The sequence below is a fragment of the Salmo salar genome, chromosome 07 (genome assembly GCF_965601325.2).
Source record: "Salmo salar chromosome 07, fSalSal1, whole genome shotgun sequence".
Taxonomy (NCBI): domain Eukaryota; kingdom Metazoa; phylum Chordata; class Actinopteri; order Salmoniformes; family Salmonidae; genus Salmo; species Salmo salar.
In genome coordinates, this window is record NC_138297.1 from 22,689,427 (window position 1) to 22,713,318 (window position 23,892).

Genomic DNA, 23,892 nt, shown 5'->3' on the forward strand with positions numbered 1-23,892 from the left:
TAACTGTACATATGTTCCGTTTTCAGTTTGTGAGTGTGTGATATGGGGGTATAGAAAAGTTTATTTAGACATTTATAAAGAAAAACTTTTATATAGCAGCTATGTTGACATTGCCATGTTGATCTGAGCCTTGCTTTTGGCTGTCGCAGATACACCTCTCCCCCCCACTTCACTCGCTATTTTCGTCTACAGTCGACTTCGTTCGGCTTACTGCTTAAACACACCCAGTATATTTAGGTCCACTGAATGACTTTACACAGAAACTGAAATAAACTCTGGTATTTTAATTTTCCGCAAGAAATACATCTCTTGTACCTCACGCAGTCAATAGACCCCCCCCCCAAAATAAACATGATATACAAAGAAACATCACATCTGAAATTATGAAGAAAAGTACAAGAGCACATACAACAGTTTTACCCTTTGCTTCAAACATATCCCTCCTTTTCTTTCTAGTCACAACAGTACTTTGAGGAGTATCAACAGAAAGCAAAACAGCTATTAAAATTGATTTTTTTTTTTCAACAGTAGTTGTGGGAAACCTAGCCTTATAGTCGAGTCAACGAGACGAGATTAGGGTCGGATGGCTCCGCTAGACTATGGTTAACCAAATTAAATTAGGAAATAAATCGTTCATTGGGAAGTTATTACTGTATCAGCTGTCATTATTAGGCTGTACATCTTCTATCTCCTCCAACAAGTGTCTCATGTAGCCACTAAGCCTGAGTGTTCTCCTCTGGCAGCCAAACACAAAGACATTACTGTTGGACCGGAGCCGCTACTAAAGTAATCACCAGCTGAGCAATGACCTAACGCAGAGCAGGTGGCCAGCAAATGTGTGTGTGTGTGTGTTTGTCTGTGTCGGCGTGTGTGTGTGACAAAAAAAAAAGGAAAACAGCATAACAACAGCACACAAAAGAAACAGCTGTTGGGTAGGTCAAGTTTTAAAGTCCGTGCTGCGGCGTTTGAGTTTCTCCGGGTTGTTAGATGCCATGTGAGAGAAGTCCCTGAAGATGTCCTGGTACGTTTCATCACCTTAGAAAAACAAGACATGAGATGAAAATTCAGGAAAAGAGGATTTAGACATTTATAATTTGCCCACATTAGGCTACTACTATAAACACTCATGCATACACGCGGAGGCACGCACACACACTGTTTACCTGTAGCGCTGTAAGGCGGTGGCATCAAGGGACACACTTTGCAAGCAGCGCAGAGCAGGCAGTCGCCTCATTGGACAAACACAAAGGCTCACAAAACAACAATGAGAAAGCACTGCACATCAGAGACTGACAGAGAAATTAAGCATTTCCGAGTATAGACATTACATGAGCCTCACAACCTCAGTCCTCCAGAGCCAGAGCCAGACAAATTATATGAGTTAGGATATTTCAAACCAGGATTTGAAATAGGGAGTTATTGTGACAGTACTGGAGTAAATAACTTGGACTTGAAACAGACTTGGCAAACAGTTTGGCTATGGAGGAATGGATGGGTCACCCTCTTTCGCATACAACACCGCAAACAATATTACAGCTCTACCCTTTGAGAGTCCACTGTTCCAGCCCAAATTGGTTGCATCAGCTAGGCCTACTGGCTAGCTGATGGGTTTAGACCAGTGGTTCCCAAATGTGTAATCATGGTGCATTGTTCATTGTCCAGATAGACACAAACATGTTTATAACAGCAACGACCCAGGCTTGACCAGCAGCCTAAGACTGGCCACAACATAACCCACCAGTGGGCCCTGAGCCACTGTTAGGACAACACTGAACTACAATGGACAGAGTGGCTCATTACTTTCTATACAGCTTCATGTTCTCAGCACCAAGTTCTAATTCTTAAGCAAAAGCAATGCTTAAACGGTGGCAGTGTGTATTTGAAACCGGTCAAACACAATAATAACCACTTAGGTGTGACAAAAGAGTCCGTTTGAAAAGGTTAAAGTAAGCCCGGGGGAACATACAGTTGTATAATGGAAAAACCCTCAAGTGAAAATACCATTGGTTGTTGGACTTATGCAAGGTGCATAAAATGTACATGACGAGACAACCCTAACAATCAGATTCATTCTTTTTCAAGCAGCATCCTGTGCTATCATACAATACATTCATACATAAGTCCATATAGAACTCTACACTTATATATAGGTGTATAAATACATGTTAAACATGGCCAATGCCCAGTGTTATCATACACTGTGATCTACATTGAGCTTATATGGGCTGTAAAGTGCAGGATGACTAACTGCATTCATTCCTTCTACATCAAAGTGCAACGTGGACTCTCTCGTGGTGTGCACACATAAACACTCCCTTTAAACGTCCCTCCTTCCTCTTCTATGGTATGTTCTCTCCTTTTCCCTGTTTTTCCCTTTACTATTATATTCCCAAAATGGCCGCATCTTCCAACATACAGAAAGACTACAGTATAGAAGCCTCTTGTCCATACATTTACCCTGTATTCTAGTTATCCCTCTACTCAAACTGCATTCACTCCACTCCCTCTTTGGAGATTCAGCAAATGGCCCCTACCCAGTAATCCAGTTAACAACTCTCAGTTCCAGGAACGTTCCCCATATAAGTTCCAAGAACGTTCCCCCTAACCTCTTATTTGTCCAGATTTCTTCTGAAAGCACTCTAGGAAGGGTCCAGTAATGATTCCAGAAATCAATCAAAACATAACTTGAACATCATGCTTGACTAATGTTTAAAAAAAAAAAAAAATCTATTTTAATGTTACCTCAACTTACTGGGAACTGTTAGACGAGTAGCCTACGCACCTCAGAAGTGCCCCTCCTCCCTATCTGTTCTCTCCTCAATTACGATGCCAGTCCACCCCTCTCTACTCATTCTGCCCCCCTAGTGCCCATCCACTCAGTTGGTTCTTCAAGGCCTGAAGTCCCTTCCTGGTTTGGCCCATCCCACTCCCTGTCCCGCCCACTCCCTGTCCCCCTGAGTGACCTGATTGGCCAAAGGCTCCATCCATCTCCCGCATCTCCTTGTTCATCTTGGCAATTCGCAGCCTGTCAGGAGAAAGCAGAGTCGTGAGAAAAATCAATCAAACCTTCTAGTGTCAACAAATCAACTGAAGTTTATACTCACAGGGTGACGATGTCAGCGTTGGCTGTCTCCACGGCGATAGTAATGGGGTCTTTCTGGGTGTTGTCTCTGGCGTTGTAGTCCGCCCCTCGCTTCAGGAACAGACACACAAGCCTGGGAGACGGGGACCAGGTTAGTGCGTGTGTGTGCGTGCGTATGTGTGCGCATGTGTGTGTCCATCCTACCCAGTGTGTCCCAGTATAGTGGCGTGGTGTAGAGGTCCTCTCCTGTTGCTGTCTGCTGTGTTGACATTGGCACCGTTCTGTAGCAGGAACTCACACGCTGCCAAGGAGTTCTGGAGAGACGGGTCAGAGGGCAGGTGAGCATATACGCACAACAGATACATTCACACAAACCTGCTTGCTCTCTTATAAACACTCTCTCTCGCTCTCCTCACCGCGGTGACGGCCTGTAGGAGTGGGGTGCTGGACTCCTCGGCTGTGTTGACCCAGTTGACGTCAGCTCCGTGGGCCAGGGCGTCCGCCATGACAGGGAAATGCTGCAGCGCTGCAGACCGATATAACAACGCCCCGGGATGAAGACCAGACAGGTCCTCCTCTTCGTCATCTTCATCATCTGTGGAGGGATGACAGGGGGTTTAGTGCGCGCGTGTGTGTGTGTGTGTGTGTGTGTGTGTGTGTGGTGGGCCGTCTCTGTGTGTGTTTGTGTCACCTTTGTGAATGCCCGTATTGTTCTTTTGGACAAGGTCACTCTGATTGAGCCCTGAGGGGAGAGAGAGAGCGTCACATGACATTCCTTCAGTATAGCAACAGGCAACAAGATGACAGGATTATCCTGTTAACTATAACAATACACACATTAAAACAATGTACCAAGCTTGTCGCTTTTTACTGTGTCACCAGGTTTATGGATGATGTGCGTGTGTGTGTGTATGTGAGTGAGTTTAGGTGCAGCGAGGCTCAACATTGTGTGAATATCTGATATAAATTCTTTCCTAGCTTGATAAGTTGTGGAAATTCTGTCGTTGGTATCTATGCTCTTATCTATCCCTTGGACAGACACAAATAACCCACAGCAACTGCATCGCTTACATTCCTGACCTGGACACACATCTGTACTGGATCAGGACTGATATCACTTCAACACCTACCAGTCCATCAGCAGACAGCGAAAAGAACATCAACATCTCTTTAATAGGAAGCAGAAACGTATACACTATTGATTTCAATACCTGATCAGTTGTAATGTAATGCTTAACAAGGCCAGCCTGGTACATGTCTGCTCGGTTTGGCCCTATAGTGTGAATCAGATGAGCGTGTATGTCCTGTCCAGTACCTGCGAGTCGTGGCAGGGTGGCCCGGGTGGGTTTGGGTTTGAGTGGGGGTCGGGCCTCGGCTGGCCTCTCCTGGGTGTTAGCCCTGTTCCTCCGGGCGCTGGAGCGCCGCAGGGGAGCTTTACGTCCCGTCTCCGGGAGTTTCTGGATGAACTTCTTCTCCACGTACTTAGAACGAATCCACGACTCCTTATCACCCCTGAGAGAGCAATAGAGAGAGAGAGAGAGAAAGATGGAGAAAGAGAGAGAAGGGGGACAGAGAGAGATGGAGAACAAGAGAGATGATAGATAGAAATAAAGGAAGGCAAGAGAGTGTCAGATCATTAAAGTAATTTGAGTAAAACAATATATCAAATCAAATGAATTTCATACACAGTAATGCACATTATCAAACCATCTTATCATATTATAACACAGCAATTCAGTTCAATTCAATTTGACAAGCCAGCCCTCCCTGTACTGTATTACAATATGGTTGACTGCATTCTACTTTACATCCAGAACACATACACAAAGCCATGCAGTTGCACAGCACATCTCTGGGGGACAGTTTAGTTATGACACAAACCACAGTCATTGTCATGTTACGACACAAACCACAGCCGTCGTCATGTACCTGTGTCACTTCCTGTCTGGGGTGCAGCAGAAGAGAGGAAAATAGGAAGTCAGATTCAGTGCCTTCGGAAAGTGTTCAGACCCCATAATGAGAGCAAAAACAGGCTTTTAGAAATTTTGGCAAATTTATAACAAAAAAAACGGAAATATCACGTTTACATAAGTATTCAGACCCTTTACTCTGTACTTTGTTGAAGCACCTTAGGCACCGATTACAGCCTCAAGTATTCTTGGGTATGAGGCTACAAGCTTGGCAAACCTGTATTTGGTGAGTTTTTCCCATTCTTCTCTGCAGATCCTCTCAAGCTCTGTCAGGTTGGATGGGGAGCGTCGCTGCACAGCTAATTTCAAGTCTCTCCAGAGATGTTCAAAACGTGTCCTGAAGCCACTCCTGCGTTGTCTTGGCTGTGTGCATATGGTCCTTGTCCTGTTGGAAGGTGAACCTTCACCCCAGTCTGAAGTCCTGAGCACTTTGGAGCAGGTTTTCATCAAGGATCTCTCTGTGCTTTGCTCCGTTCATCTTTGTTTCAATTCTGACTAGTCTCAAAGTCCCTGCCGCTGAAAAACATCCCCACAGCATGATGCTGCCACCACCATGCTTCACCGTAGGGATGGTGCCATGTTTCCCCCAGACGGGACACTTGGCATTCAGGCCAAAGAGTTCAATCTTGGTTTCATCAGACCAGAGAATCTTGTTTCTCATGGTCTGAGAGTCCTTTAGGTCCCTTTTGGCAAACTCCAAGTAGGATGCATGTGCCTTTTACTGAAGAGTGGCTTCCGTCTGGCCACTCTACCATAAAGGCCTGACTGGTGGACTGCTGCAGAGATTGTTGTCCTTCTGGAAGGTTCTCCCAGCTCCACAGAGGGACACTGTCAGAGTGACCATTGGGTTCTTGGTCACCTCTCTGACTAAGGCCCTTCTCCCCCGATTGCTCAGTTTGGCCGGGCGGCCAGCTCTAGGAAGAGTTGGTGGTTCCAAACTTCTTTCATTTAAGAATGATGGAGACCACTGTGTTCTTGGGGACCTTTAAAGCTGTAGAAATGTTTTGGTGCCCTTCCCCAGATCGGTGCTTCGAGACAATACTGTCTCTGAGCTTTCCGGACAATTCTTTCAACCTCATGGCTTGGTTTTTGCGCTGACAGGCACTGTCAACTGTGTAAGCTTATATAGACAGGGCTCCCGAGTGGCGCAGCGTCTAAGGCACTGCATCTCAGTGGTAGAGGGGTCACTACAGACCCTGGTTCGATTCCAGGCTGTATCACAACCGGACGTGATTGGGAGTCCTATAGGGCGGCGCACAATTGGCCCAGTGTTGTCCGGGTTAGGATTTGGCCGGGTTAGGTCATTGTGAATAAGAATTTGTTGTTAACTGACTTGCCTAGTTAAATAAAGGTTAAAAAATATATATAATAATAATTAAAAAATAATAAAAGACAGTGTGTGCCTTTCCAAATCATATCCAATCAATTTAATGTATCACAACACTAATCAAGTTGTAGAATAATCTCAAGGATGATCAATGGAAATAGGATGCACCTGAGCTCAATTTCGAGTTTCATAGCAAAGGGTCTGAATATTTACATAAAAAAGATATGTTTTTCATTTTTAATACACTTGCAAAAAAAATCTAAAAACCTGTGTTTGCTTTGTCATTATGGGGTATTGTGTGTAGATTGATGAGGAAAAAATGTATGTTATCCATTTTAAAACAAGGCTATAACGTAACAAAATGTGGATAAAGTCAAGTGTGTCAAGAATGCACTGTATATACATAAGTCAGTGCCCGTCCTCACTAATAGCTGAATGGAAGCAAGTCGCAAAGGGGGAACCAACTCCATATTAATACCCATGATTTTGGAATGAGATGTTTGAGTAGCAGGTGTCTACATACTTTTGGTCATGTAGTGTACTTAAAGAAAGAATGTTGGCATATTGAGCAAAGAAAAAGGATAGTTTACATTTTAGCAGAATGCATGTAAAGTGTAATAAGGAAAAATTGTAAAACATCTCCCTGCAGTTTCATGTTAATGACACCAGAAGGAGATGAAGGGGGTATTCTTATACCTGGGGATTCAACAGAACTTTTTATAATGTTTTGAATGTTGCAGATAGAAATGTAATGAACAGAACTACTCCACAGTATATAGACAATACAGAATCGTGTCTGGTCTACACAATATATTTCTATCTAAACGTTCTGTTCCATTACCCTTAACCTGTTGGGTCTAGGGGGCAGCATTTGCACGTCTGGATAAAAAAAATGTACCCGATTTAATCTGGTTACTAATCCTACCCAGTAACTAGAATATGCATATACTTATTATATATGGATAGAAAACACTCTAAAGTTTCCAAAACTGTTTGAATGGTGTCTGTGAGTATAACAGAACTCATTTGGCAGGCAAAACCCTGAGACATTTTCTGACAGGAAGTGGATACCTGATGTGTTGTATTGACTTTAAACCTATCCCATTGAAAAACACAGGGGTTTAGGAATATTTTGGCACTTCCTATTGCTTCCACTAGATGTCACCAGCCTTTACAAAGTGTTTTGAGTCTTCTGGAGGGAGATCTGACCGAACAAGAGCCATGGAACGTTGATGTCCCATTAGACACCTGGCGCGCTAGTTCATGTTGGGTACCCTCGTTCCAATACGTTATAAAAGAGTATGCATTCGTCCACCTTGAATATTATTCATGTTCTGGTTAAAAAAGGCCCTAATGATTTATGCTATACAACGTTTGACATGTTTGAATGAACGGAAATATATTTTTTCCCCTCGTTCATGACGAGAAGTCCGGCTGGCTTACATCATGTGCTAACGAGACGGAGATTTTTGGACATAAATGATGAGCTTTTTTGAACAAAACTACATTCGTTATGGACCTGTGATACCTGGAAGTGACATCTGATGAAGAGAATCAAAGGTAATGGATTATTTACATAGTATTTTCGATTTTAGATCTCCCCAACATGACGTCTAGTCTGTATCGCAACGCGTATTTTTCTGGGCGCAGTGCTCAGATTATTGCAAAGTGTGATTTCCCAGTAAGGTTATTTTTAAATCTGGCAAGTTGATTGCGTTCAAGAGATGTAAATCTATAATTCTTTAAATGACAATATAATATTTTACCAATGTTTTCTAATTTTAATTATTTAATTTGTTACGCTGACTTGACTGCCGGTTATTGGAGGGAAACGATTTCCTCAACATCAATGCCATAGTAAAACGCTGTTTTTGGATATAAATATGAACTTGATAGAACTAAAAATGCATGCATTGTCTAACATAATGTCCTAGGAGTGTCATCTGATGGAGATTGTAAAAGGTTAGTGCATCATTTTAGCTGGTTTTATGGTTTTGGTGACCCTGTCTTTGACTTGACAAAACATTACACACAACTCTTGTAAATGTACTGTCCTAACATACTCTAAATTTATGCTTTCGCCGTAAAACCTTTTTGAAATCGTAAAACGTGGTTAGATTAAGGAGATGTTTATCTTTCAAATGGTGTAAAATAGTTGTATATTTGAAAAATTTGAATTTTGACATTTATTTGGATTCAAATTTGCCGCTCTTGAAATGCACCTGCTGTTGATGGAGTGCACCACGGGTGGCACGCTAGCGTCCCACCTAGCCCCAAGAGGTTAATAAACCTGCAATGAAAACACACGGCAACACTATTACATCTTGACTGTGTCTATGTGACCCGAGGAATGAAAATGAGAGTGGGGAGTGAGATACCTTGGACTGGACGGGTGGGGTTTCTTGATGGTGATCTCATCAATTCGCCCCTCGTAGATCCTGTTGATGGCTGTGTTTCCCAACTCACACATCAACTACAGGACAGGGAGGCAGGGAGGATAAACACACACACGTCAGTTGTGTTTTTATTGAATAAAGAAAGTATATATATATATATATATATATATATATATATATATATATATATATATATTTCTACATAGACTTTCAACACATTCTAAAACGCATGTACTGTCGTGGCCAAAAGTTTTGGGAATGACACAAATATACATTTTCACAAAGTCTGCTGCCTCAGTTCGTATGATGGCAATTTGCATATAATCCAGAATGTTATGAAGAGTGATAAGATGAATTGCAAAGTCCCTCTTTGCCATGCAAATGAACTGAATCCCCAAAAAACATTTCCACTGCATTTCGGCCCTGCCACAAAAGGACCAGCTGACATCATGTCAGTGATTCTCTTGTTAACACAGGTGTGAGTGTTGACGAGGACAAGGCTGGAGATCACTCTGTCATGCTGATTGAGTTCGAATAACAGACTGGAAGCTTCAAAAGGAGGGTGGTGCTTGGAATCATTGTTCTTCCTCTGTCAACCATGGTTACCTGCAAGGAAACACGTGCCGTCATCATTGCTTTGCACAAAAAGGGCTTCACAGGCAAGGATATTGCAGCCAGTAAGATTGCACCTAAAGTTGATTCAGCTGTGGGATAGGGGCACCACCAGTTCAGAGCTTGCTCAGGAATGGCAGCAGGCAGGTGTGAGTGCATCTGCACGCACAGTGAGCTGAAGACTTTTGGAGGATGGCCTGGTGTCAAGAAGGGCAGCAAAGAAGCCACTTCTCTCCAGGAAAAACATCAGGGACAGACTGATATTCTGCAAAGGGTACAGGGATTGGACTGCTGAGGACTGGGGTAAAGTCATTTTCTCTGATGAATCCCCTTTCCGATTGTTTGGGGCATCCGGAAAAAAGCTTGTCTGGAGAATACAAGGTGAGCGCTACCATCAGTCCTGTGTCATGCCAACAGTAAAGCATCCTGAGACTATTCATGTGTGGGGTTGCTTCTCAGCCAAGGGAGTGGGCTCGCTCACAATTTTGCCTAAGAATACAGAGATGAATAAAGAATGGTACCAACACATCCTCTGAGAGCAACTTCTCCCAACCATCCAGGAACAGTTTGGTGACGAACAATGCCTTTTCCAGCATGATGGAGCACCTTGCCATAAGACAAAAGTGATAACTAAGTGGCTCGGGGAACAAAACATCAACATTTTGGATCCATGGCCAGGAAACTGCCCAGACCTTAATCCCATTGAGAACTTGTGGTCAATCCTCAAGAGGCGGGTGGACAAACAAAAACCCACAAATTCTGACAAACTCCAAGCATTGATTATGCAAGAATGGGCTGCCATCAGTCAGGATGTGGCCCAGAAGTTAATTGACAGCATGCCAGGGCGGATTGCAGAGGTCTTGAAAAAGAAGGGTCAACACTGCAAATATTGACTCTTTGCATCAACTTCATGTAATTGTCAATAAAAGCCTTTGACACTTATGAAATGCTTGTAATTATACTTCAGTATTCCATAGTAACATCTGACAAAAATATCTAAAGACACTGAAGCAGCAAACTTTGTGGAAATTAATATTTGTGTCATTCTCAAAACTTTTGGCCACGACTGTACAGTAACCCCCCTTGACATTAGTCTAGTAATGCTACACTATTGAGATGCATCCAAAGGTAGCGTAGTGGATGTATTCTTACCCGGACCAGCTCTGGTTCCCAAGAGTCCAGGGTGAGGGAGCGTACTTTGGAGAAATGGACGCCCAGACTCCTGTCAGAAGGACAGAAGGTAGTTACATATTAGTTTGTGTGTGTGTGTGTGTGTGTGTGTGTGTGTGTACCTGTGTATCCCCGAGCAGACGATGCAGAGGGTGATCCCCAGGTTGATAGAGGCCCAGTCCGGACTGGGCTCTCCACAGTCACAGCACTGCATGTTCCCCGGGATGGCTTGGACCTCCTCCAGAGCCTCGTGGCCCCCCGTCTTCTCCTGCTCCCCACACAGCCCTCCTCCTCCTGGGCTGCCTCCCGACACAGAGCTGCAATGCTCCCTCTGTGTGAGAGAGCGAGAGAGAGACACACACAAACAAACTTTGTGTAGGGAATGACCTACAAACCTGCTTCTGAAACACATGTGTAGTGAGAATGAATAATGTTTGTATGTTTTCTCACTGGACAGTGTGGGTCTTCTCTGCGTTCCTGGAAGGCTGAAGCGATGCTGTTCTGGACAGCACTGATCCAGCCCTGCTGCTGACGCTCGGAGTCTGCCTGTAACAGACAGCTCCTACACACACAAAATCACCATGTTAACACTAAACAAATACACTAAACAAATATCTAAAGCAACATCAACACACACACACACATCCCTACTTTCCCTCTACCGTAAATTCCGGACTATAAGCCGCAACTTTTTTCCCACGCTTTGAACCTCGCGGCTTAAACAATGACGCGGCAAATATATGGATTTTTCCCGCTTTACTTTTTTTTTTCTCCAAAAAAACACATTCTGTGACGTGCTCAGTTTTTTGGCGGCATGAAGCTTTCATTAGACCAATGAAATTGCCGAACGGGTTAAGGTCAAACAGTGACGAGAGCGACAAACAATGAAAACGATCCAATATCGGATGAAGCAATTCTGAGGCTATTCAACTCCGACACCGAAGGAGATGACTTCAGTGGTTTCAGTGCACAGGAGGAGGAAGATAGTGACCAATGACTTTCTTGGTATGCTACCGTTTACTGCTAATTTTTTATTTTTTATTACAAGCCGTGTTTCGTTAAAGTCTATTTATTTTTGTTACAAGCCGTGCTTCGTTAAAGCCTATTTATTTTTGTTACAAGCCGTGCTTCGTTAAAGCCTATTTATTTTTGTTACAAGCCGTGTTTCGTTAAAGCCTATTTATTTTTGTTACAAGCCGTGCTTCGTTAAAGCCTATTTATTTTTGTTACAAGCCGTGCTTCGTTAAAGCCTATTTATTTTTGTTACAAGCCATGCTTCGTTAAAGCCTATTTATTTTTGTTACAAGCCGTGTTTCGTTAAAGCCTATTTATTTTTGTTACAAGCCGTATTTCGTTAAAGCCTGTGTAAAGTTCATTTGTTAAGTTCATAAAGTTCATTTGTGTACCGGTAGGCACCTGCGGCTTATAGACATGTGCGGCTTATTTATGTTCAAAATATTATTATTTTTAAAATTCAGTGGGTGCGGCTTATATTCAGGTGTGCTCAATAGTCCGGAAATTACGGTATATACCGATACACACACACACAAAATCACTATGTTAACACTAAACAAATACCCTAAACAAATATCTAAAGCAACATCAACACACACACACACACACACACACACACACATACACACACACACACACACACACAGCTGTAGACTCACTTGGATGGAGAGACCACCTCGAAGCAGAATCGTCTCTCGTTGTCAACGCAGACCTTCACTGTACAAAGACGCAGATCCTCAATCACTACTGTGGGCTGATCCTGAGAGAAAGAAGGACACGGTCAGGCTGTGTGTGTGTGTGTGTGTGTGTGTGTGTGTGTGTGTGTGTGTGTGTGTGTGTGTGTGTGAACGTCACTAACTTTGTCTCTGCATGGATTGCTATAAAAAATGCATTGAAAAGTAAAGCAGTGGCTTTCAAAAATTCACCTTGAATTTCTTCTGATAGACCAGTTGATTTTTCTGAATAGAGAACCAGCGCCTACCGTTGTGAGACAGGAGATCAAAAGGAGATGAGAATGAATAATGCAATCATCAGATATATCATGATTCTACCCATCACTTTCCTAGCAGTGGAGGCTGCTGAGGGGAGGCCGGCTCATATCAATGCCTTGAATAGAGTCAATAGAATGGTATCAAACGTGGTTTCCATGTGGTTGACACCGTTCCAGCCCTTTCTATAAGCCGTCCTCCCCTCAGCAGCCTCCTCTGCTTCCTAGGCTATAGCCTTAAAAATATCAGAGAGAGAGAGAAAGGCAGAGAAAGAGAGAGAGAACAACATGCAGTAGAAAGAATGTGTGGTGGGGTAACATACCTGCTCCAGGTCTTGAAGGCATTGCTAGCTCTCTTATACAGGTAGCCCTCCATGGCAATACCGTTGGCGGCATCAGCACAGAAATCCATTAAGGAGTTATCATAGGAGACATCCTGCCAACACAACATAAACACAACGATAAACATTACTGTAGGGAAGGGAAGGGATGTTAGTAAATATCATTGTAATACAGTGATGCCAGTAGACCACCAAGCTATGTCTAAAAGGAAGTGATGACGTCATCAGGTTTGACTAGCTGTATCTTCACAGGTTGGAGACTTCTAGCACAGATAGAATAGGTTCTAAACAAAGTGAACTACATTTTTTAGACTTACCCTTTGCAAAAAAGTCTAAAAATCACATTGTTAGAAGGATTGCAAAGGAGAATTGCCCACACTCACTTCACAGAGGTGGCATTCCCTAAGGGAAATATGCAGATACATGCTAGAACGCACCAATTGGATCGCGCTAGCTCGTGCTTGGCTCTGCCCACCTACTTGCTTGTTCTGCCCTCATCTGTTCCCATTGGAAACAACAAGTTGTGGTCTACCTTGGTTTAGTTACAAAGAAAATTTGCTTCTAGTGTCATAACATGGCAGCCAACTTGGTGGCCTGTGTTTAGTTTGGATCCAGCAGTGTTCACCTTTTTCTTAATGGCCTCGTGTCTCTGTTCCATGTCTCTCTTCTCCCTGGCGGAATTCAACACTAGTTGAGTGTGCTGTGTATGAGAGAAAAAAAAAGAGAGAGTCAGGCACAAACAATTTGATTTAAAAAAACACAGAATACAATATGTTTCAAATGATGCACATTATCTTAAATCACACGCGGCAGTGCAGCATGATAGGCCAGTTTGGCCAGGGAACAAAATATAGAGAATAATGTACACAGTATACTGGAACAGTGTATGTTTTTTATGTAGTTGTAGAGATTAATGTAGAAACTGTTGAGGAAAATCAGGCTAGGAGATTATGGACTTCTGGCTTGGACAGCTTTTAGCTAGATGTCAGGGAATCCATCACTCCAGACTTCGTCCTCTTGGGGAAACAGGAAGGAGGAAGTGCTGAACCTGTCCCAAATCCCTGTTTCTGCATGGAGGATCGAGGAAAAACCTCAAGCAGCTTCCTGTAGCAGCTTTACTTTCTCCCTCTCTCTCTCTCACTAAGGTTTCAGGACTCCCTAAATCTTTCTCAGATTATTACCAATCCCACAAAGTATGACTCCAAACATCCAGAAAAGGCTACTCTCCTTGATGTTATCCTCACAAATAATCCTGACAGGTATCAGGCTGGTGTTTTCTGTAAATACCTTAGTGATCACTGTTTTACAGCCTGTGTTCATAATGGCTGCTCAGTGAAACGACCTGTCCTGATTTGTCATAGACGCTTGCTAAAAAACTTTAATGAGCAAGCCTTCCTTCATGACCTGGCCTCTGTAAATTGGTAAAGAATCAGCTTGATCCCCTCTGTCGAAGACACTTGGACATTCTTTTTAAAAATATTTTCAGTGGTATTATTAACAAACACGCCCCCATAAAAATAATGAGAATTAAAAACAGGTTCAGCCCCTGGTTCGACCATGATCTGGCAGAGTTACTCCACCTCAAGAATTCCATTTGGCGAAAGGCTCGGCAAACGCATACTCTCGTTCAGGCAAATGAGAAATAAGTGCACTCAGGCTTTCCGGAAGGCTAAAGTTTGGTCCTATAAGGAGAAGTTCTCTCTCCGTGGGTCTAACCCCAAGAAGTTCTAGAAAACGACCTGGTGAATAAACCCTCCTCCTCACAGCTTTCCCTTCATGTTGATGATGTGGTTGTTACTGACAAGGATCACATGGCTGAGTTCTTTAATCACCACTTCATTAAGTCAGGCGTCCTATTTGACTCCGCCATGCCTCGTTGCCCGTCCAACATTTCCTCATCTCCCACCCTTTTTAATGCGACTAGCCCCAATGCTTTTCCCCTGCCCCGCTACAAAGTTTCTCCTTGCAGGCAGTCACTGAGTCTGAGGTGCTATTAAACTTCACCCCAAAAAACATCTGGGTCATATGGTTTAGATCCTTTCTTCTTTAAGGTTGTAGCCCATATCATCGCCAAGCCTGTCTCTCCTCTCTGGGCAGGTTCCCATTGCTTGGAAGGCAGCCATGGTGAATCCTTTATTTAAAGGGGGAGATCAAGCTGATCCTTACTGTTATAGGCCAATTTCTATTTTGCCCAGTTTATCAAAAGTGTTGGAAAAACTTGGCAATAATCAACTGACTGGCTTTCTTAATGTCTATAGTATTCTCTCTGGTATGCAATCTGGTTTCTGCTCAGGTTATGGATGATGATACCATTGCCCTTGATTCAAAGCAATGTTGTGCTGCTATTTTTATTGACTTGGCCAAAGCTTTTCATACGGTAGACCATTCCATTCTTGTGGGCCGGCTAAGGAGTATTGGTGTCTCTGAGGGGACTTTGGCCTGGTTTGCTAACTACCTCTCTCAAAGAGTGCAGTGCATTAAGTTAAGTCAGAACATCTGCTGTCTCAGCCACTGCCTGTCACCAAGGAAGTAACCCCAAAGCTCGATCCTAGGCCCCACGCTCTTAATTTACATCAACAACATAGCTCAGGTAGTAGGAAGCTATCTCATCCATTTATATGCAGATGTTACAGTCTTATACTCAGCTGGCCCCTCCCCAGATTGTGTGTTACCCCAGCTGCCAAACAAACCATGATTCAGATGATTTAGATTTGCCATCAATGCTCCTTATAGGACACATCACTGCACTCTATACTCTGTAAACTGGTCATCTTTGTAAAAATAATAATAATAAAAATAATAACATAAAAATATATTTATATCAGTTAATCCAGCAGTCTTTAAGCACTTTCTGCAGGTATTTTTACATGTTCTTGCCCTCTTGTTCTTTCTCTCTCTCATTCTGCCTCTCACTCTTTCGCCATTTCCTGTAACAGCAGGAAGAGTTAAAACAGTCTTTGTGGCTTTAATGCTCCAGTGAAAGGTGTCTTGCTTTCCGGTTTCAAGCTTCTCTCTGACTAACCTTCCTGTTAGTTTTAGTCTACTGTTGACTTCAGGCCTAGAGCTCCATGTTTGGCAGCTCTTCCAGTTATGCTACAGTGCTATTCCAGCGTAGCACTAACGTTACTGTTTGACTAGATGAAAACACGCATGCACGTGCTCGCACACACACACACACACACACGAACGCACGCAAGCACAAACTTTCTCAGTCATGTGAAATGTTTCCTGTTGACGGTGCCCACACGGTTTCCTGTCACGATGAGAGGGACGTCACCTTGTGACTTCCTCATCCCTCTGGAGCACATTGTTAGGACTCGTGTACGAATGAATCAATGGAATCGACTATTCGAATAAACCTTTTCACCATCCTTCTAAGAGGAGATGAATTCATCCCCCTCTTCTCTTCCACTCACTCTCATAAACTCTTTTTACCCCGCTCTCTCTCCCTCGCCGTGTTCCCTAATTTCAAAATCTGAACAATGTACTTGAACAGATCTCTTCCTCCGCCTATGAATTTGGTTCATCCAACACACTTATGTCCCGCCCTCCCTCTCATTCCTTCACGTGTCCTTGTTACCTCTTCACTCAGGGTGCGACGGTAGTCGTCCAGCTCCGAGAGGGACTGGTGACCTTGCTGGAAGAACTGGGACTGGGCCTCCATCATAGACACCATCTTGCAGAAAAACACAGAGAAAAGCGTTTTCATACAACCAACTACATACTAAACAATACAGGCAAGCATAAAATGAACTCAACAACTGCTCAAGTAAACAAATTATTAGACACCCACATGTGTGCTTAACCATGCAACGTTTTACAATACTCCCAACGATAACATGACGAAACTCACCGCCATCAGGATGTCCGTCTTCTTCTTGGCCTCGATGACATTGATCTAGGAGAGTTTGTGAACAGGAGGGAACAGAACATGGGTGTGGTTATGATTGCAGCTAGTACGAACCTCTGGGTATTAATAGTGACCAGCCTGCTACAGGGAAACCCTCAGGCAATGCTGTTATCATTCACCACAGCAAAACACATGTCCCTAAACATGGGTGCCGTTGCATATTTTATTAATTATTTTGTTCGAAATATGGCCTGGTCCTGGCATCTGTTATGTGTAAAATGATGTAGCATTCTGTTTGAGGCCTTTGAGTAGTGTCCATATTCTCAAAAAGCCATCCGGCTGTGGAATGAGAAAGACTCCTGTCTAGAACTGATCGTTTCAATACTGGCCTGTAATTAAATTTAAAGCAAACCACTCAAAACCATTTCAAAGTCAAACTAACATGCTGAAAATGCATTTGGGAGAGTCAATTAAAGCATGTTTCTACAGCCATGCCAGTGTGTATGCACAGGCAAACACTCACCCCTCCATCTCCCTCAACAATCCACCTTGGATGCCCTCACCTGCAGTACGTAGTCGAGGGCTCCGGAGCGGAAGGTCTTGCGGGCGTTGAGGAGGGCTTGGCTGACCTCTTCTACCTCGTGCTGTTTTCCCCGGGGGGCCTGAGCGTTCCTCCCCAATGCTGCCTCCAGACTCTCACTGCCCCGCTCAAACTCCTTACGCACATCCTTGAACCGACGCACATCCCTGGGAGAAGGAGAAGGGGAGGGGGAGGGAGGGATAAAGCGGTAGCATAACTGAATGCTAGGGAGTGGCCCTTTCAGACCAGAGGTGGGTGGGACTGGATTAGTTGTGAAAGCAGTGTATGGTAGTAGTTTGGGCAAAGAGGACTGAATGAGAAAGGAGTGCCAGACTCACTCACTCTTTCACAAAACTCAGCAACTTCAACTTCACCGACTTCTGTGTGCTTTCAATCACTTCCTATGAGAAAAAGAGAGTAAAAGAGAGAGAGAGAAAGAGACAGAGAAAGAAACAGAGAGAGACAGAGAAAGAGAGAGAGAGAGAGAGAGAGAGAGAGAGAGCTACTCAGACACCTGACATGTAATAGTGGTTGCTACAGTAACTAATGTTGAAAGCTAGTGATGCACAATGGAGTCCAACTCACCCCCTGAGCTTCCAGAATCACTGCCAGCTTCTTGGAGAATTTCTCCAAACACTCCTGGATGAGAAAAGAACATTGAATTAGTCAGTTTAACTTTTTTTATTATGACGGAATACAATACAACGGAACTTTCACTTCCCTTCATAATAATTTACTATGAGTAATATGACCTGTACAGTTAGGTTCCTTCTACAATGATCCCAAATCAGTGCTTGGAGGTTATTACCCAGAATCTCTATAGACTCACCCCCATCATGTTGTCCCCAGAACAGTGGTGGCCCAGCTCTTTGAGCCCTGTGACAAAGCTCTTGCTGGTCTGACAGTAGGCCCTGCCAGCCTCTAGCATGGAGTGGCACTGCTTCACCAGCTACACAACACAACAAAAGGTGTCAAGATACAACACAACACAACATGGATACTACACAATGCTAAATGAGATGGCATAGCACTACCAACCAATATGATCACTGTTCAGACACAGAATAGGTTGAGACTGAAAAGATTTGGCATGGGTCCCCAGATCATCAAAAGGTTCTACAGCTGCACCATCGAGAGTATCCTGACCGGTTGCATCACCGCCTGGTATTGCAACTACTCGGCATCTGAGCATAAGGCGCTACAGAGGGTAGTGAGAACGCCCCAGTACATCACTGGGGCAAAGCTTCCTGCCATCCAGGACCTACATAATAGGCTGTGTCAGAGGAAAGCCCATAAAATTGTCAGAGACTCCAGTCACCCAAGTTATAGACTGTTTTCGCTGTTACCGCACGGCAAGCGGTACCGGAGCGCCAAGTCTAGGACCAAAAGGCTCCTCAACAGCTTCTACCCCCAAGCCATAAGACTGCTGAACAATTCATAAAATCGCCACCGGACAATTTACATTGAACCACCCCTCCCTCCCTTTTGTACACTGCTGCTACTCGCTGGTTGTTTGTTACCTATGCATGGTCACTTCGCCCCCACCTACATGTACAGATTACCTCAACTGGCCTGTACCCCTGCACACTGACTCGGTACTGGTGCCCCCTGTATATAGCCTCGTTATTCTTATTGTGTTATTTTTTCTTATTACTTTTTATTTTAGTCTACTTGGTAAATATTTTCTTATTCTTGAACTGCACTGTTGGTTAAGGGCTTGTAAAGTAAGCATTTCACGGTAAAGTCCACACTTGTTGTATTCAGCGCATGTGACGAATAAAGTTTTGTTTTGACTCTCAAGACTCTGAACTGTAATGACCAGAGTATGCATCTGAAAATGTTATGCACACCAAACCCTTTAGGGAATTAGGAATATCAATTGATTGAAAGGAGAGTGTGATCAAGTTACATTTTCTCTGGCGACAATAGAGTGGGGAAGCAGCAGTAAAGTTAACTCCCTACAACGCAGGTAAAACACCACCATGTCTCTCTCAGTTCATAGTCACTATTCAGAGAAAAGGGATGTGTACAAAACTAACCCAGTCCAACTACTATTTACACTCTACTGTGTGGATGGCTGGGAATGTTTATACTGTAGAAGTGGTGTTGTGCTCATATCGAGAGCTTTGATACTCGGAGCAACGTAGCAAAAGGTGGGGAGGAGTGTGTGTGTGTGTGTGTGTGTGTATGTGTGTGTGGTGTTTGTGTGTGTGTGTGTGTGTCTTGTTCTTCTATCCTTGTGGGGGACCTGAAATCCCCCAAAGTCCCCACAAGGATAGTAAAACAAGATCATTTCTCCCTTGTGGGGACATTTCCACCATCCCCATGAGGACAACGGGTATTTTAAGCTCAGGGGTTAGGTATAGGGGCAGCAAGTAGCCTAGTGGTTAGAGCGTTGGACTAGTAACCGAAAAGTTGCAAGATCGAATCCCTGAGCTGACAAGGTAAAAATCTGTCCTTCTGCCTCTGAACAAGGCAGTTAACCCACTGTTCCTAAGCTGTCATTGAAAATAAGGATATGTTCCTAACTGACTTTCCTAGTTAAATAAAAGGTCAAATAAATAAAAAAAATAGGGTTAGGTTTATGGGTTAAGGTAAGGTTCTGGGTTAAGGTAAGGTTCTGGGTTAAGGTAAGGTTCTGGGTTAAGGTAAGGTTCTGGGTTAAGGAAAAAAGGATTTAGAATGGAAATCCATTTTAGGTCCCCATGAGGATAGAAACAAAAGGTGTGTGTGTGTGTGTATGTGTGTGTGTGTGTGTGTGTGTTTCACTGTCGCTCACCTTCTCTAATCGCGTTTCCAATTCACAGACATCTCCTTCCACCACTTCAATGGCGGCCCTGGATGAAACACAGACACATACATTGCCACATAACTTGGCAAATTAAGCCACATCACTTAGGCAGAAGGTATTTTCCCATGCATCCACACCCTGCTTGGGCAATACCATACTGGTCTGAATGTTGAACTTCTGGCACAATGTTAGCACATGTACAGTAAAAATGTCTGTGGCTCCAATCCATTTTATGGGCGGTAATATCAGACGTCATGAGAGTTGAAGCAGTACACTTGATGCTTCACATGGGATCTAGTATACATGGTTAAAGCCTGTAAGAAGGCCAGTGGAAGGAGATTGTGGCTGTTGTGACTGTTTGTCTGAGTCAGTATCTCCTCTCCTCTGTCTGTCTTTCACATCAACAGCCTTACAGTGTGGTTTCCGTTGCCTTCCACTAAAGACAGAGTGATACTGACAGAGAAAAAAGACAAAAAGAGAGAGAAGGACATGCTGATAAACAGAGTTACGACAGAGAGAGAGAGAGAGAGAGAGAGAGAGAAACAGAGAAACAGAACAGACAGCGTCTGTTTGTCTGCTGGCGGTGAAGTAGAGACAGTGGCTGCAGGTCTTGGGTCGGTCAGCTCAGTATCATTCATATTCAAATCGCCTAGCCCAGCGTGACAGGGGTACAAATACAAACAGGACTGCCAAAGGTTTGGTGGAAAATATAATTGATGAGGTTGGAACAAAGCCTGTGTCATTAGACACACATTGTAATCATTACTCTGTGTGTGTGTGTGTGTGTTCGCGCCTGTGTTTGTATGGTGATAAAAAGGAATGTGCATCTGTGTGTGTGAACGTGCATGAGTAAGTGTGCCTGAGAGAGAGAGAGAGAGAGAGAGAGAGAGAGAGAGAGACCTCAAGTTTCTGCAATGATCCACCCCCAAAAACACACTTCCTGTCTCCTATTTATCATCTCAGTATCTCTTGCCTACTGTTCCACTCCACAACCCCAGCCCACCCCCATGATTACCTAGCAACGGGAGGCAGCGGTTTGACGTGCTACCCCAAGTACTCGGCCTCTATGTCTGTATGTGTACTGTAGTACCCTCTCGCTTTTCCTCTTTCAATGCCTCTTTCCTGAGAAGTCCCTCTCTCTTCTATCCTTCTTTCACTGATATGTCTGTCTCTTTTCTTCTCTTTCAAAGCCTGTTTTCTCCTAACATCACCCTCTACTCCCTTTCACACTAGCTGTCTGTCTGTCTGTCTGTCTGTCTGTCTCTCTGTGTGTGTGTGTGTGTGTGTGTGTGTGTGTGTGTGTGTGTGTGTGTGTGTGTCTGAAGGCCTACCTCTGGCACATTCAGTTTGAACTACATCTAAAACCTTCTCCCTCTCGCTGTTCTTGGTCAAACACGAGACCTTGCCACTGCAACTTGCACCACTGACTGCCACAGCAAGTCAAACTTTCCGACACTGTGTGCCTCCCAGATAGACCATGAGCCAAGAAGGAGGGAGGAGAGAGAGAGAGAGAGAGTTAGATGGGGAGGAAGGGAGGAGAGAGGAAGAGAGAGTTATGAGCTCTTTCACCACTTACAGGTTAATCAAACAAGAATTAAGAAAGGATAAAACAGCCAAGACAAAGACAGAGAAAGGGAGAAAGGGAGAGAGAGATGTTTATTACCACTGTTACTCCTGATCTCCCAGACAAAAAAGGGAGGGAAAGCACACCCAATGCAACAAAAAACTATTTTATTAGCTACTTTCAAACCCAACACAAAATCCACTTCCCTTTTGGCTTCAAATTGTGTTCCTTTTAGAGTTTAAATTAAAAATATATATATATATTGACTCTCAGAGATTAAGCCAAGCAGAACTCCAAGGTTGGTGTGTGGCATTCGTACATTGATTTACAAACTCGGCTTGCAACCATCTTGGTGGCATATGCTCCTAAATATTGTGCTGTGTGACCTGGAATGTTGATTTGACAGCACCAGTGCACCGAATGGCAAAATTATATTTGTGCCATTGGGCGCAAACACATTTGTTATGTTTGTGTTGTGTGTCCGGTGCAGCTGTTGTTACATTTGTATCATATTTGTTTAAACTAACACTTTAAAGTTGAGACCACCAGTGCTACCAATGAAAATGTAAATTTAGAGCTCTGCTTACAACAATCAACAAAGTTGTATAAATTCACCAATTTATTCCGACACACAAAGCCAGTCCCATTAATGAGAAAAGGCGGTGTCTCGCCCCTCATGTCAATGCCCAGACTCATTTCATTCATCGCAGTGACAAATCTGGTCCCAAGCAAGAGGCATGGCCACAAACCATCTGCAGGACTGACACTTTCTAATCTGACAAGTGCATCCTCTGGTTGTGCTGATTGAACTAGAATGGTGTGACACTGCCAATACTCAGCATCTATTGAGATTTGCTCAGTTACCTGTGCAAACATTTGTAGCACTACTCTATTTCCTAACTGTTAGGGAGGATGCCCTGTGTGTACATGTTACAGTTGTGAAACTATCTAAATAACTGACTGCAAAAACATACAGTAGGACTACATAGGCTACCCTTGATTGCAACTGTAATTTGCCGGCAGTAAGTAGGCTACATACATTTATGCAGCATTTACAAATTAGCTCTCACTTTACAATGCTAATAATGTAACTGCATGAATAATGCCTGTAGCTTATGTAAACGGTTGCCCCAAGTCATTCAAAATATTATTCAAGGGTTAATCATGACCTACCTGAATCGGGGGGAGTCTTTGAGACACTCTTCAAAATCCAGTTTGACAGTCATCCTTCGGTTTTGACACAAATTACAACAATAACACAACCGCAACTATTTATATTGATGTTGAATGTGACATGGGAGTGAGTGCGTGAGAAAATAGATTAGCTCCTTTTGGCCATGTTTTTCCGCAACAAGCAATACTCAAAGTATACTATTTACATATTGAACGTATATTGCATTGTTTTTAGGTTTTTCAATAAATAACTTGTGTTGTCTTGAATTCTATTCTTCTCGACATTAAATCATGACATTACGTATCAGTGAATCGCGCCTTTCTCTTCTTGGAACAACAGGTTATTACGTATTGATTAGAATAAATTAAGTAACCAAATAACTGCAATCGATGAATTTATTATTGGCAAGTTGTTCCACTTCGCTCTTGCTCTGGTGCGCGCTTGAGTCAGGAAAATGAAGAAAAAAAATCCCAACAGTTTCTCGACAGTTTAGATCCTTTCACCGTAAAAAAAAAATCCAACATTAATAAATTAACTGTAAACGTACAGCATTTCCCTCGAGGACCCCGGGGTGACTAGACTGGCACACTAACGAAAAAAATATCCTTCCTATCCTATCTCTCTCGCTTGATGCCTTCGTCCTCCTCCTCACACTATTTCCGGGTATGCAAGTGCCATTGCACTAACCTAACAGCAAAAAGCCAGTTCTTGCAGTGTTGTGGTGGTAGGGAAGTTGTTCAAAAGAAGGGGATATGATTAAATAGGTTAGAAATTGCAATTTTGGAATTAAAATAAGTCGAATATTAGGCTTACATTCATTATAAGAGGCACTGATTATAACCATGTGGTTGCATACATTTTTAGGCGTATTCATAGTTAGCTTAGGCAGCCGATAGTGGGTGGTAATACACTCGTGTCACCCGTCGACCGGCTAAATGAAGCATCCTCTATTCAGGCTGCAAATATATAATTTTACTCCTTGAAAAAGCTTTGATTTCGTGCCGACGGAGAAAAAAAAACAAGAAAAATATGT

General features: G+C 43.3%; 1 protein-coding gene across 2 annotated transcripts; it reads right to left on the reverse strand.

Moving 5' to 3' along the window:
• Positions 1-269: 269 nt before the first annotated feature.
• On the reverse strand, positions 270-23,516 carry LOC106608779 (arf-GAP with coiled-coil, ANK repeat and PH domain-containing protein 1). Of its 2 annotated transcripts, none has more exons than XM_014206906.3 (23): positions 22,859-23,516; positions 20,110-20,167; positions 18,160-18,279; positions 17,916-17,969; positions 17,673-17,731; positions 17,314-17,497; positions 16,754-16,798; positions 16,481-16,576; positions 13,526-13,600; positions 12,883-12,995; positions 12,498-12,549; positions 12,231-12,331; positions 11,008-11,119; positions 10,680-10,888; positions 10,540-10,609; positions 8,758-8,852; positions 4,398-4,594; positions 3,774-3,824; positions 3,499-3,677; positions 3,287-3,396; positions 3,105-3,215; positions 2,964-3,025; positions 270-1,035 (listed from the first exon to the last, which is right to left on the reverse strand). In XM_014206906.3, exons 1-23 carry the CDS (start codon positions 22,909-22,911, stop codon positions 938-940), a joined length of 2,304 nt encoding a protein of 767 aa, XP_014062381.2. In that variant the 5' UTR covers positions 22,912-23,516; the 3' UTR covers positions 270-937. The 2 variants fall into 2 exon arrangements, with proteins under 2 accessions (XP_014062381.2, XP_045577663.2); XM_045721707.2 differs by lacking the exon at positions 22,859-23,516 and adding an exon at positions 21,453-21,601.
• Between the last annotated feature and the right edge of the window lie 376 nt (positions 23,517-23,892).